Below are 15,000 nucleotides of genomic sequence, written 5' to 3'. Positions count from 1 at the left end.
GACGACAAGGACGATGATGATGATGACGACGACGACGACGACACGACGATGATGATGATGACGATGACAACGACGATGATGACGACGACGACGACGACCTGACAACAACGATGATGATGATGGCGACTACGACGACGACGACAACGACGATGATGACGACGACAACGGTAACGATGATGATGATGATGACGACGATGACAAATGATAACGATGACGATGATGATGACGATAAAGATGATGGTGATGATTTGGTTTATTATGATTATTCCAGGTTTTCACGTGACGTCACGGCCGCCACGGCCGCCATGTTGGTGGCCCTAAACGTAAAAAACGGCGGGCATGTTGGCGTCCCGACCCAATCCTCCGGGAATTGAACTCGATTATTATGCAAACGATTTCTTTTGTTTTCTTTGAAAAACATGGCTGTTGATCACGTGAGTGAAAACCAACAATTAATAGTGATGGCAAATGGGATGCCGGGGATGAGGAAAAATCTCGTGACATAAGGCAGCTGCAACGGGAAAAAAAGCAAATGGAGGGTTATAATGTGGGCGATGTTTGTTGTGTTGGTGGTTCGAGTTCAAAATGCGACGAACACAGTGGAGCTATTAGGACCTTAATTTATCTTTCAATTTTACAGGGCTCCCCGTGATAAAAAGAAAAAAGACGTGAACAACATCAGACGCGTTAGAGTTACAAAAAAACACGAAGACACCGCTCTGAATGAGGAAGGAGAACATGAATTCGACGCCAACAGTATGGAAGATACGAAGCAACAAACAGAGGAGGTATTGTAATAGATATGCTTTCCTGTATTTCTTTATTTCTTTTATTTCTTTAGTCAAGCTAGTTAACTTCTTGAAACATCACGTAATTTCTTAGACTAAGGGGAATTATCACTTTATCCACATCACAATTTACTGAAGTTTGGGTAACCAAACCACCTTGTCCAAATTTGAAAAAATTCTTAACTGTCAATTCCTTTTTGTCCTCCTCGGCCGCCCTTGTATATTGGTGACAATTAATGTCTTCTAAATCTTCTTTCATACAAAGAATTTTCCCACTTTTAAAGGAAACCTCGTAAAAATGAGGCAGTGATTCTAAAATTAATTGTATTCTGATACCAAGTACTTTTTTAAAAAATATATCTCGAACAAATTGACCATTTTCGAATTCTCATGGCTGGACTGGATCTAGCATGGAATGGAAGCTAATGAGGACAAATCTTTTCAAATGCAAATCGATTTGTCCGCGTTAGCCTCCATCTCATGCTAGATCCAGTCCAACCGTTAGAATACGAAACTGGCCTATTTGGTTGCAATCATTATATTTAAAGTTCGTTTTTAGGATATTTTTTAGTAGCAGTGGAGATATCCTTAGGAACATTTCTGGGCATATTTTGTCGCAAAAAGTATCTGAGCAATTCATTGACTCAAGCCGACATTGACGATCGATTTACTTTCAGCCTATACTTCACTTATCATTCGAGGAAGAGCAACAAATACAGCCATCTAAACTGGCACCATCGGCATTTCCCTTGAAATCCACCAGGACAACAAAGCCGTCCAAAAGGGTGATCTCTCAAACTGTAGTGTACAAGGAAAAACGCCAGACACCAAAAGTAGAAAGAACATCTCCAATTGAAGAGGAAATCGAGGCTGCCCAGAAGGAAGAATCATTGGTCACCAGTCCTGAGCAAGTTTTAGATGTCGTGGCGCCTAGTGAAGAGTTACCTCTGACTAGTCGAGATGGGCCTGGAGGGGAAGTTATAAAGATAGAGAAGAATTTGGATGAGGAAAAAGTTTTAGTAGAAAATAGGATGAACGGGAGCGAAAATAAGAAGTCAGAAGAAGTGGAGAGAGCTGACAATAAGAAGAATGAAGAAATGAAAATTGAGAAAGAAGAACAACAGCAAAATGAAGGCGACAAGAAAAAATTCATTCCAAAGAGTAAGATCCATGTATTTGATAGATTAGTTATGTCCAAAACTAGCCTATTCCAGGATCTCAGATAGTGGAGGCGAGGGCAGACCCCGCTGCTCGATTTCTTTTCCTTGTTCTCGTTCCCTTGCCTCCACTATCCTCTTGCTGTTCTCCTCGTCTTCAACATCTCTCGCGTCTGAGAATATGGGCAATTAATGTCGCAAATTCTCCTAAGCCTCGGTCCTCGAGTCAAGATAAACAGCTCCATTTAACATGACCAGAAACAACGATGACTCTTACATTTATCTTATTGCTGGAAACAGATAGCAAATACTCAACCTCGTTCCCAGGGTCTAAATGAAGGCAGAGAAGAGAGACCCTGGGAACGAGGAGTGTACTTGGACACGGAATTATAACCAGGTCGGCAAATACTTAGACTTAAAAGGACACTTCGTGTAACAACATTGATCCTGAGAGAGATTGAAGCGGTCCTCGCACTTAACTGGACAATTTTAAGCAATTGTCTCTTATAGACATTTGAAAAATAGACCATTATCGAATTCTGGATCAAGCATGAAATCGAGGTTAATGCGGGCAAATTAATTTGCGTGTGAAATGATTTGCCCGCATTAGCCTCCATTTCATGCTAGATCCAGTCCAGCCGTGAGAATTCGAAAATGGTCTATTCAGGTGGCTTCAAAGGGATTCGAATCCATGATGTCTGCGCTGCCGGTGCGATGTTCTACCAACTGAGCCATGAAGCCCCTCAGTTGGGAGTAGGGTAGGTTATTGGGCTCATTTGTTCGCGTGATGGACTCGATGAATGAAATGAATGAATATTTGAAGTGCGGGTCATATAGCCCCTCTATTCTCGTACTTAGCTGGACAATTTCTGCAATTGGGGAGTTTAAGAGGCCACGACGGCTACGGCGACGAAAACGTCACTTCAAAATATACGTTTGAGCTATTTTAAGTATCTCATGATTATTCCATCTTGTTTATATTTTACAATATGGGCGAAGTGTCCTATAACTGGATTGATACGGACGGATTTGAAGTAAAGAGCGAGACTGAAAGATTCAGTTTAGTTTGTCCACGTTGTCGTAAAACCTTAAATTTGGTCATTTCACAAAGTAATTTTGACGAGTGCGGAAGAGAATTGTTCAAAAATGCGTGCCGCACGTGCAGCACGATCATTTTGGTTCTTTTAACCAATAATATCACTGCCTGTTTGGTCGTTGTCTTTGCCGAGTCGTCGTCGTTTCTTAAACTCCCTATTGTCTCTTCAAACACACCTGAATCTAGTCACGGTGCATAGATGGATTAATTGTTCTTTTAATTTATCCAACGCAACGTTGCTGGATTAATATATTACTTGATTTAAATCTTCCAGTTCGAGGAGTGGCCAGAGTTAACGCAGCCTTCCGAGAACGTGCAGAATTGGCAAAGAGATTAAAAATGATTTTGAGGTAAGTTGACATTAAAAGGCATTGGATTTTCCCGTGAGGAGCTGTGGCGCTGCGTCGGAGGGGAAGTGAGACACAGAAATGGATAACTTAAAGCGGAGCTCCGCACTCCGAAGGCGTGCGGAGCGAGCAGAGCACCATGGATAAGAAAATCATGTGACCAGTACCGCGTGACCATATCGCGGGCTCAAGTTTAGAGCTCATCGCGTCAGTCATACTCCAGCTATTTTACAGTGCACAAGTTTAATATTGGACCTCCATATTATGGTCAATTGACAACTGTCAAAACAAGGTATCGCTGATCAGTATCACGTGGCCATATCGCGGGCTCAAGTTAAGAGTTTGTCGAGGTCAACTTTTTTCAGTTGACCGCTGAACAGGTGCTGGGTTTCGATTGGATTGCAGGCTCAAACTAGATTATCTTATCGTAAGAATAAATAACCCAAGAGCTTCGCTTTTAGGTTTGGCTAAATCTATTTAGTATCACCCAACTAGTGGACTAATGCAAATCCTGCATTTTGATTGGCTACACTACTAGATGACTGTTAATAATAGTTCTCGAGTAGCGAAAAGCGTGACTTTTTATTCCGGCCAAATAAATATTTCTTCAACTTGCATTCGCTAACTTTATTATTGCCTTTTCTGTCCAACTAGTTGGTTCATACTAAAATAATTAGACCCTTCGCCCTCAAGGGCCACGGGTGCAAGGGCTACGGGTCTAATTGTTAAATATTCAACTGCGTTGTTATGGTGAATTGGCCACCGTAGTGCTTGCCCTTTCGTTAGAGCTGATGTTCACTAAATTGTTGTTCTTTTAGGGAGGCTATCGGTGAAGTCATTGGTCAAGCTGACATTAAAACCAGAAAAGGTACCTAAGGCTTTGAATTCGTGGCAATTTTGGAAAATTCACTTCCAGTGGTATAGTATATAATATTTATAGGAGAACTTTGAATGATTCCACTGATTCATTTAGATTCGAACATTGATTACTTGGCGCAGTATCGACTTGTGGACCGAAGTCACTTGGAAATGTATGGTCGAGCGTTCACACTGGAAGACGAAGATGAGGATGGGATTATATCATACGAGGTATTCATTTTTTTTTCCGTTGGGAACTGAAATTGCAATTTCTCGTGGGGTGGCTCAGTTGGTTGAGCATCGGGCGGCCGGACGGCGGGGCTGCCGTGCGGGGGGTCGTGAGTTCGATTCCGGCCGGACCAACACTCAGGGTCTTAAAATAACTGAGGAGAAAGTGCTGCCTTTGTAATAATATCCGCAAATGGTTAGACTTTCAGATCTTCTCGAATAAAGGATTACAAATCGTAAGCCCCGTCTCACAACCCTTGAAAGTTCATTAACTCTGTGGGACGTTAAAGAATCCACTCACTGTTCGTAAAGAGTAGGGGGGAGGGGGGGAGAGACTCCCTGTGTTGTGGTCCGTCCCCTCAGGGAAAGAACTGTAAACCGCCATGAGATTTTGTGATATTTGCAGTATACAAATCCTAAATAGAGGCTTTTCAGAGTGAACTTGCCCCTCGTAAATTTTTCTTGAGGAACACAGTCTTTAGTCGGGGACGAAAGATTGCGTGACGGGCCCAAGTAATGTCTCAAAAGGGGGCTAGCTTTCCCACGGCTTCTTTGCAAGCACTCACTTAGGTTGTCTTATTCACCCTATAAATTAATTTCTCCGGTTTGGGAAGTCGAGATCGAGACACGTTGCAAGATGCTTCTTGAAAGTAAATTCTTATGTTTTTTGTTTTGTTTTGTTTTATATAGCAAATGTTAGTCGCCTTTGAGGGAGTACCAAGCATTGCTGGAATGTCCAGGAAACAGTTGATGTTTGTATTAAAAGTAAGCGAATATTGCGAGTGTTTTTTCGCAGGTCCTTTTCATTTGAATCTTTCGTGTAATACATAAACTAGGAATTCGTGAACTTGCTTTTTGATCTCACTTGTGTTTTTTAACGTTCTAACGCTCGCTGTTCTTTGCGAAACAAAAGTCGCTTCTTTATTTTCCCTCCCGTTGACGAGCACGCGTCTTGCTTACGTCACTCGAGGTCCGGGCCAACGTATTACGTAGCGCCTGACATTGAAATACAAGAGTTCTCATACGCGTCGAGATTGGCCTAAAATTCTTGCACTACATTTTCAGCAAACGGAGGTCATTGGCTGTTGAAATAGACCATTTTCGATTTCCACGGCTGGACTAGATCTAGCATGGAATGGAGTCTAATGCGGGTAAATCTTTTCAAATGCAAATTAATTTACCGGCATTAGCCTCCATTTCATGCTAGATCCAGTCCAACCGTTAGAATACGAAACTGGCCTATTGGTTATGAGCTGATTAATGCAAAAATGGAACTCGCATAAGTTAGAACTGATATATTATGAAACGAACGCAATAATAATAATAATAATAATAATAATAATAATAATAGTAATAATCATCATCATCATCATCATCATCATCAAACAACTTTATTAAGGTGGCGCGTATAAACTATTGATGAGATATATCTAGGATTGCAAGTCCGAGATTCACCGATTTTGAAAAGTTTCAGAAATTGTCTTCTCTCGAGCTCTTCTCCTAAAATTTAACTTGTGACTAGAAATACAGACGATAAACGTAAAAAAGTGTCGCATTAACTATTTGCCTTTCCGGTGGCGCGTAACCTCTCTACCTCATCACGTGATGAGGACTAGCAGCGTGAAATCGCGGTTACTTCGCGATCGAAATCAAAAGTGCAAAAAATAGAGGCAAAAGAAAAATCTAATTATTAAACATAAATAGTTACGAAAATCTGAACTTGAAAATATCTCTAAAGCTAACGTTGACTCGATCAATTTACTTGAGGATTATTGCAACACGTAGTTTACGCTCAGACTCATCGGGAACTTTGCAATGTTTATCAAACTTGAGCAAGCATGCAGCTCTTTATTCTAATCCTAGACAAGTCTCTCTGATTGGTCAATTTTGGCATCGGTTTTAATGCCCTTAATTGAACAAACCCATCCATTTTTTTCAAGGATTCTAAGATTTGAACTATATTTTAAAATTACAATAGCATAAAATGCCAATTTCCCGATCTAAAGAAATTAGTTTTGGCAAATTTGCAAGTTATCTAGGGACGAATGCTTGTACATGTTAAGTGCGTTTGCGCACATGTGTTTCAACAAAAGCCACTGAACAGAGATTAAATTCATTAATATGCATGTACAAATATTTGGTTTTTCTTTGTAAGCTTGGACGTCAAATGAGAACTTGCGTTTAAATAAGCAAAGGCGATAATCGATTGTTAATGAGCAAATTTTAAAAGGTTTTTTTCCTCAAGTAGAATAATACGAACATGGCTTTTGTATGAACAAAAAAAATATTGTGGGACTGGAGAAGATTGATAACGCAACTTTTTACTGTGGAAATATACTGAATTCTTTTCACTTCAACGACTGATCAAAAGACACGTTTCATTTTTCTGTTTTCCACTAATTACTATGCAAGACTTTTTTAATTGATAATTTGTTCGAAAATTTAGGTTGACATCTTTGTAGTTTGCCCTCATGGATGTGACCAGAATGGTTCTGTAAAATCAAGTAGGACTAAGTCTTTTTGACAAATACATAACCAGGAAAGTCAAAAAGGTCATACACAAATACTACAACCGGTTGAAAAGGTATAAAATTCGGATTGTAACTTATTTATAGAATGTAGAAAACGCAACCAAACGATTCGTTCCCTAGCTATAACCACCGTTTAATTTCTCCACGAAAAAAATAGAAATCTTACATCATATCGCAAGAAGGCAAAAAAGGTAGCAGGATCTATTGGGCGACAAAACACAGGCACCATGCAGCACAAAGTTCAGCGGTCGGCTTATATAAGCAATCAACCAGTTTATACGTTCCATTCATGGACAGTTCAACGTGTAGAATATGGACTGAACTGTATGGAAATTCGATGGCTTTTACCAGTTCTCGAGGCATCGGCAGTCGTGCGTTTATCAGTTTTCTTAAAAATTCCTGACATGTAAGCAACATTTCATGTGATTTTAGTTGCAACACGGAAAGGCCTAGTTTTGGGGAATCCATTGTAATTAAAACTTTCTCAGTATCACCTTTAGTTTTCCTAGATTGTTAGCTCGAAGGGTTAAGCTCCAGTTCAGATCAAACTGAACAATAAACGATAAAATTCCTCTTTCGTGGGCCATTTGTCTTTACAAATACTTTCTCTTAATTCTCCAGTCGACGTGAAAAATATATCTGGTCGAGGTTTTATGGTGTTCTTGAAAAATTGTTTTGAACAAGATTCCTGCCTCTCGGTTTCGATTTCACGCCCGGCTGAACTGGGCGCACGGTTTTCAACGTTCAAAGTCGAGGGTGCAGCTGTACTGAACCATACGTGATTGAGTTGTGAATGTTGTTTTTGGCTCTCTAACATCTTTATCTTTTGATGTATTCGCTTCAAAGTTGCTGAAGGTTTCCGTTTCCCAAAATATTGATCCTCAACTTTAGTACAGCCTTTCTTCCTACCAAGAAATTGCATTATGAAGATTTCATCCCATACAGCGCCAAAAAGTGCAAAAAATTATTATGTTCCTTTGAGCAAACTCCTTCTTCCTTTCTGTTTTTTATAGGCTTTCGCCAAATTGTTTGAGTTTCCGAGTTGGTGAAAAGATAAACGGCCTCAGATATGTATTCCTTGCGAGATCAGAGGCAATCTTGGCGCTTGAGATATAGTTTTCATTAAAAACCGACACAATGAAACACAAGCCCATTTCCTTTTAATTGGCGGCTCCGTCCGTAAAATATCAGCAAGTAATTACTTTGTAAATGCATTTATCCTGTACGAGTTCAACAAAAGAGTTAATTGAACCTGCCCATTTTTGTCGCAATTTCGGTTTGGTTGAAAGAGCAATAACCACCGACAATACGCTTCAAACAATAATGAAGCATTAATCGCAAAAAAAGTATTTAAAACAACTTTTGTTGCTGATGTTTGACTTGTTCAGAATTAGCTGGCCGCGATCTTTCGCAAGCTTAAAATATCCATGGCAGCTCGTTGTCGCTCCGTTTCCAATATAATTTCTTCGACAGGTGACAAAAGAATTTGCATTTTAAGACAAGCGGGAGGACAAGAAAAACAAAGCCTCGAAACATTATTTCTTAAGGCAACAAAAATCCATATGAGTGTTAATTAATTTTGGACTTCGTTTTCCGTGATCTCACACATTTGTAAAATGGGACAAAGATTTCAAAATTGGCAAAATGATTCACAAGTCATTCAGTTTCAAAAACGGTGGCACCAGTTTTAAATAAATTTGTAACGCTTCTCTGAGTTTAATTGGCTTGGAATGAAAGCCTTTTAATTTTTTTTTTTTTTCAATTTGAAATAAGCAAGGGTATTTTTTTTCTATATACTTAAAATTGCCTCTGCTCTAAATGTCATATTTTCATATTTTCGTATTTCTTATTTTTTTTTCCAAATTACAAATTACAAGGGAAAAGTCATGGGATCATTTGCTAATAAAGTTCATGGAAAATTACGAGATACCTCGCAATGTCGGTTAACATAATCATCACTGTTTGTTTTATTTTTCTCCAGTGCTAGTTTTCTTTTCCAAACATCTTGTTTTCCAAGTCAAAGATTAGAAAAAAAAAGTGCTTGTGTTCAGTAAAAATACTTATTTTTTTGTAATTCTTGCAAAGTTGAAAATTGCAGTCTGATTGGTCGATAGATGAACACAAAAAAAACCCGATTAAATGCAGGCTTTTGATGATTCAAAATATGACAAAATTGACACTCTCCTCCTTCTAATGTGGGAAGCCAAATTGCTTCAGGTGACGTCACAACTGCTAGTTCTTTGCTCTGCTCCGAAAGATTTCGACGTCTCATCACAAACCGACACGTGATTTGATTGGTTGTTCTAATTTTTAAACTTGTTTTGAGCCACGAATTTATTAATTCTTAATTCTTGAAACTTGTTTGCACTATCCTCTGCTAAGCAGCTTGAGGATCTTTTCCAACGCCCTAAGCCCTGGAAACTTGCATCGAAACTTGCATCGAAACCACCGAAGACAAATGCAAAAAATTCGTCAGAGCGAGACTTTTAATTAACCACGAGCAAGTCAGCATGAAAGTCAGGCGTTCTTATCTATCTATGCTATAAATGAAAGTTGCAGGAAAAAATGTTAATTTTTGTCCTTTAGTTCTTTTATCTCACCTTCCCGAGGAAATAGCAACTTTAGTAAATTAAGGCGACGAGGTCACACTATTTTAGGTAATTTTGTTTAATTTTGTTAATTATGAGCTTTAAACATCAAATTGGCAGAGCAAGAGTCTTTCATTTGCAAAATCACGGCCACATAAAAACTGAGAATGATTTTCCAGCTTTGTAAATGACATTTTGATATAGACTGATATAAATTTGAAAAAAGGTGGGCCGACGTTTTTCAAATTTACCCAAATTCAATCCGTTTCAATCCTCTCCAGTTTTGTCCATCCATGTCCCTTCTTGGCTTCCCTGTGTTTTGTTAGAGTTCTTCTATAGTTTTGAACAGTTATTTTGATATTTTAGTTAATTTTATGACCATTCGATTAGTGCTGAAATTGCCTAAAATTGCGTGACCTAGCCCCTATAACGTAACGTGGTAACGTAGGTAAGTAGGCCTGAATACATGAAGTAAAAGAACGATAAACAAAGATAGTTTAGAGACTAATATCCTGTCCTGGGCGTTTAAAATAGCAAAAGGTGTTATTGAAGAGAGAATTATTAAACAGTTCCTTAGTAGGCCAAGAGCGGATGGGTTCTTATCTCCTTGAATGCCTTGTTTTTTTTTTTCAGGTTTTGGAGCTCCTTCCGGGATCAAGAATAACTTTTAAGATGTTTTCAGTGACCACTGCGTTGTGCGAAAAAGTCAGCGTGCTCGAGTGAGTTGAATCAGTATAGAGTCTCCGGTTATTTGAAAGAAAATTCGTAAAGACACGGTCTAAGCAACTCAAAGAAAAATTTATTTCCACGTGTGATTAGGAGGAATATTTGTCACCAACTGAACTGGGACTCGGAATAGGGGTACTCCAGTGCCCTAGTTCCACTTCCAACCAAAGCAGCACCAAGTAAAAAACTTTAGTCTAAAGAGGTTGTGCAAAAATCTTGTTTGTTAAGTTATTTCTCTGTGGTAGGTACGATTCGGGTTCCCCCATGGGTACTTAGGAATCGATCATTTATATTATTAAATTTTCAACCTCGGCTATTGCAGATATCGTGCTCTCATTGGTTAACTCAATCTCGGTTATCAGCGACTATACCTTAGTTTGACTTTATATGGCAACTGATGGCGATAAGCGTTACTAAGCTGAAATTAATTTTGCTGGAAAGGGAAATTTCTCTCTGAATAGAGCAACAGAAAAAAACCTTTTTGAGGAGAGTTTGGATCAATTCCAACGTTTCCAACGTTTTTCGTACTTCCAAACTTTTGGTTTTTAAGGAATTTAATAAAACAATTCACGCTTGTTGGATATGAGACTGGTTGTAGCGAACTCGGCGCTACGCGCCTCGTTGGCTATTTACCATCTCATATCCAACAAGCGCGAATGAAATATTTGTTACTCAGTGTTTTCTCGGTGATAAAGAGTTCAGTAAAATCCTTTAAAGCTGTTGAACGGAAAGTCGCCAACAAAGGTCCCTCTTGGATCAAACTGATTTCATAAAGGTGTAATTTATAAGGCAAACAAAAATTTCCAAGACCACAAACCTTTGTGAAAATAGTATACAAAAGTAACTTCCTGTCTCAAATTTCCCATCCTGCTCTAGGGGCGTCAGAAAGTGTCAAACAATGACTAACGCCTCGTTATTCTTCATTCTTTTCCACAAAATGTAGTGAGTTTCTCAAAAGACTTGTTGAGGATCTCGACCTGTTTGAACTGGAGTGCAAGCTGGATTTTTACAGAGTAAGAAAACAATCAGGAAAAACCCATGTTTATGATCGTAGCTCGTCAAATTGAATGAAAGACTAAAGAGATTTGGATAAATTCTAAAAATTCATTATCCCACAACAACTTGCAACGAGTAGCTTTGTGACATTCAATGAAAAAATGTAGGTTCCAACGCGGTTGTTTCTGTATGAACTAAAAGTGAACAGAATTGAAAATGACGTCATTAAACTTTTTTTTTGGCTTCTATTTTTTTGAAATTAGGATTTCGTAAAAATTTAGAGGACATCATTTAGTGAATGCCGATTTGGAGAAGTCATTTATTGAGATCGTTGGCAAATTCGAAAATACTGAAACGAAAAACAAGTTTCCTCCCAATAAATGGGGGTGACGTCACGGTGTTTTGCAGTGTTTCGGGGAAATCTGTAGATAGATAGTGGACAAAAGCTTTGAACTCTAAACAGGAGATATCTAATCCCTTTACCGATGAAATAGGCCATTTTCGAGTGAGTGAGGTAGTGAGGACAAAAACAATAGAAACACGTTGGAATGGATGTGAAAAATATTTGCATATCATCCACTTTCCTTTGTCTTTGTCCTCTAAACCTCTCTTTCAAGCTGAATTTTAATATATCGAAACAGGCCGATTATCGTTGCATCATAAAGAAAGATGATTGTGACCAAAAGACCTTTATCAAGGCGAATTGTCCCAAGTTTAAAATATCCCTTCTAACGTTCTTTTTCATTTTCCCAATCCATTCATCTCTTCCTTTTTCCACAATTTTTTTAGTTCCTTCCTATTCCATGGGTATTTTTGCGTCAATACCAAAAAACATGCCTGACCTAGCTTTTAAGGTACTTTTCGGCATTATATCAGAATTTCCATTACGAGTACTCAATAGTAAATAGTATTTTGTTACTTTTTTTTCTCTATAAAACAACTGGATTCCTCCCTGCCGTTTGTGTCCAGTGTAAAATGTCAGATGACAAAAACTCGTTTGAGTACCTCGGTTAATCTCGTTCCCAGGACATTTCGCACTGCTTTCCGCCCCACCTCAATCGAAGAAAAGGTCGTGGGAACACGGGTTCGTCCATGCCTGGAGTTGTAGTTTGTGCAAAGTAGTGTTTTGTTCGATGAGAAGACCGCTATTTCAAAGCTTAAAGAATTTATTTGAATGATTAAATGATCGTGTTAAACCGTTGTCAGTTGCTTACCAACACTAGAGAGGGTACTTACAAAATAACCTTTGTCTTATTCTTCACTTGTAGAAAATGTTCTTCATCACCGGAGACTTCTCCGTAAATTATATCACCGCCGATCAACTTAGAATCGAACTCAAGGCTGGCGGGCTCAACAAGAGACAAGAAGATCACGTGATACGACACATAATGCAGTCGACTCAGACAGGAGAGGTAAGTTGGTACAGTGATGGACAGCGGTTGTTCAAGTGTAATTAGAGATGCTTTATATAGGGGAATTTTCATTGACGTTATTGCTTACATTTGAGCACTACGTCACGTGAGGCGTAGGGGGCTTATCCAAGTTCCAAGTATACGGAGCATGAAGCGACTAAGAGTACTGCTTCTTCCCCCTGGACAGGATGCTGATCCATTTAAGGGCTTACACCGAGGAGTATGTAGCCAGTAGCCATTTATATTCGGTTGAACCAATCGGCAAATTGACACCATCACATGAACGATAGCACTGAGATTGGCCCTATGTCCAAGTATGATGCTTTTAGGTCAAACAGAGACCAAGTTACGGACTTTAAAACAGGGTTAAAAATCCATACATACGTCTTTAACTTGAGGCTGCGTCCCCCAAAACCATATAAACTGTTTAACAAATTTATCAGATTTGGGACAAATTGAAAATCCTCTCATGGACCTACTATTTGGAAATAGGTGAGGTGAAAGTCACTTTGTGCCTATTTTTAAGAATATTACAGAAATCGTCAAAAATCTTTAGAGTTTATATGGTTGTGGGGGACGTTCGACCTAAAAGCATCATACTTGGACAGATGGCCAACCTCAATGTTATCTTTCCTGTGTTGGTGTCAATTTATCGACTGGTTCAAACTTGACAAGTGAACAACTCGGTTTTTTAAATAAATGTATATTGAAGTGCGGCCTCAACGGTATCTCGTTGAATTTTCCAGGGCCCAGTCATTCAAACAGTGGATCAGTTCTAGAGAAACCAATAGGCCTTTTGCAACTAACGATCACATAGTACAAAATCCGCCATGCTGGAGGGCAAGCTCATTATTATTCCCCCACTGGGACATTAAAACAAAGAGACCTGAACCAGTCAAGCTTGACTTGCCTTTGTTTTAATGTCCCAGTGGGGGAATAATAATGAGCTTGCCCTCCAGCCTGGCGGATTTTGTACCATGTGATTGTTAGTTGCAAAAGGCCTATTGCGCTATCCGGTGGATAGCGTTATCCACGTTTTGAACAACTGGGGCCAGGTGTCTAGAAAGAGACAGTTGCTTAAATATTCCAGGTAAGAGCGAGGATCACTTTTCTCTTTCCGTTGGTTTTGCTAGCATTCCTGCGCTGGAAAGTGTTTTATCCTGTGGAGCTCTGTTCACCATGCGAACGGTTGGAACCAGTAAGAAAAAAGAGTAAAGGCTATATTTTAAAGGAACCAATGGATGACGATTATTCATTCAACTTATTCCTCCTATTTTTGGCATTTGGCGAGGTGGATAATTGCGCCACTCCCCAAAATGAAATTAAAATGTTCTTGTATCCCTAAGTTAAATAAGGGGACTCGCTTAATGGCAATTTTTACAGCTATGACCAGAATGCTTCGAATGGCGTTCTTTATTCCCAGGATAGTAAAGATAATCTGCCTTTGGTATAAAAGGGGCTCAACCCAGTCCCAACAATTCCTAGAAACTGTAGTATTATGTGGCTTGACTCAACAACACTACATCACCAAGCAGCTATATTACGGTTTATGTAAGAAAGCAACTATTTCTTAACAAAATGGGATCAATAGAGTGTCGTAATAGGTTACCATAGTAACACATCGATCGATCCAAAAACACCCTACATTTCGTCCTAAAATGCTGTTATCTCAAAAACGAAATCAGCAGACTAAAATAAGAACTCCATGCAAAGTTTTAAAAAAATTCTCCCCAGCTGCTTTCATAATTGGAATAGTTAAGGTGGCTCTTATTCCACTCCAGAAAGTGTTTTGAACTTGGCGTAAGTTTTATCTTACCATGCTCATCAATTTCCAGCAATTAAAAAAAAAAATGGTGTAACCGAGTTTGTTTTTGAGGTATAAGGCTCGTTTCAAACGTCGAACTTTACATGTGCAGAATCTAATGCAAATGAGCGAACACTAATTTTTTTATTTGCTTTAGATTCGGCACATGTAAAGTTCCATGGCTTTCCTGTTGCTATGGTCACCTATTACATCAAATTATTACTTTAGCCAAGAATATTGTTTCACGTGGTACCACAACAGTACCGTTTATACAGGCAATCCTTGTAAAAATAAAGTCTCTTGAGATAGTAAAACCTGCTCGAGCCACATAAAAATGACGCCGTTACGTAAATGACGTACAACGGACCGGGGTCACCTCGCAGCTCTTACAAGGTCTCACAAAAGAACAAATAACAGAAACAATGGACCCTAGGCCTAAAACAAAAGGGCCATTGTTTCTGTTATTTGT

General features: G+C 39.0%; 1 protein-coding gene across 2 annotated transcripts in view; it reads left to right on the top strand.

The window, feature by feature from the left end:
* Window positions 1-15,000, top strand: part of LOC138010889 (titin homolog) — a 35,302-nt gene that overhangs the window by 19,173 nt on the left and 1,129 nt on the right. For both annotated transcript variants that reach the window (XM_068857909.1, XM_068857910.1), the window contains 9 exons: window positions 641-788; window positions 1,466-1,949; window positions 3,316-3,391; window positions 4,207-4,256; window positions 4,362-4,477; window positions 5,165-5,239; window positions 10,227-10,312; window positions 11,263-11,332; window positions 12,584-12,727. In XM_068857909.1, coding sequence (XP_068714010.1) covers window positions 641-788; window positions 1,466-1,949; window positions 3,316-3,391; window positions 4,207-4,256; window positions 4,362-4,477; window positions 5,165-5,239; window positions 10,227-10,312; window positions 11,263-11,332; window positions 12,584-12,727 — 1,249 coding nt within the window. The remainder of the gene's footprint in view (window positions 1-640; window positions 789-1,465; window positions 1,950-3,315; window positions 3,392-4,206; window positions 4,257-4,361; window positions 4,478-5,164; window positions 5,240-10,226; window positions 10,313-11,262; window positions 11,333-12,583; window positions 12,728-15,000) is intronic.

Source organism: Montipora foliosa, chromosome 7 (assembly GCF_036669935.1).
Source record: "Montipora foliosa isolate CH-2021 chromosome 7, ASM3666993v2, whole genome shotgun sequence".
Lineage (NCBI taxonomy): Eukaryota > Metazoa > Cnidaria > Anthozoa > Scleractinia > Acroporidae > Montipora > Montipora foliosa.
This window is presented reverse-complemented; position numbering and strand designations above follow the sequence as displayed.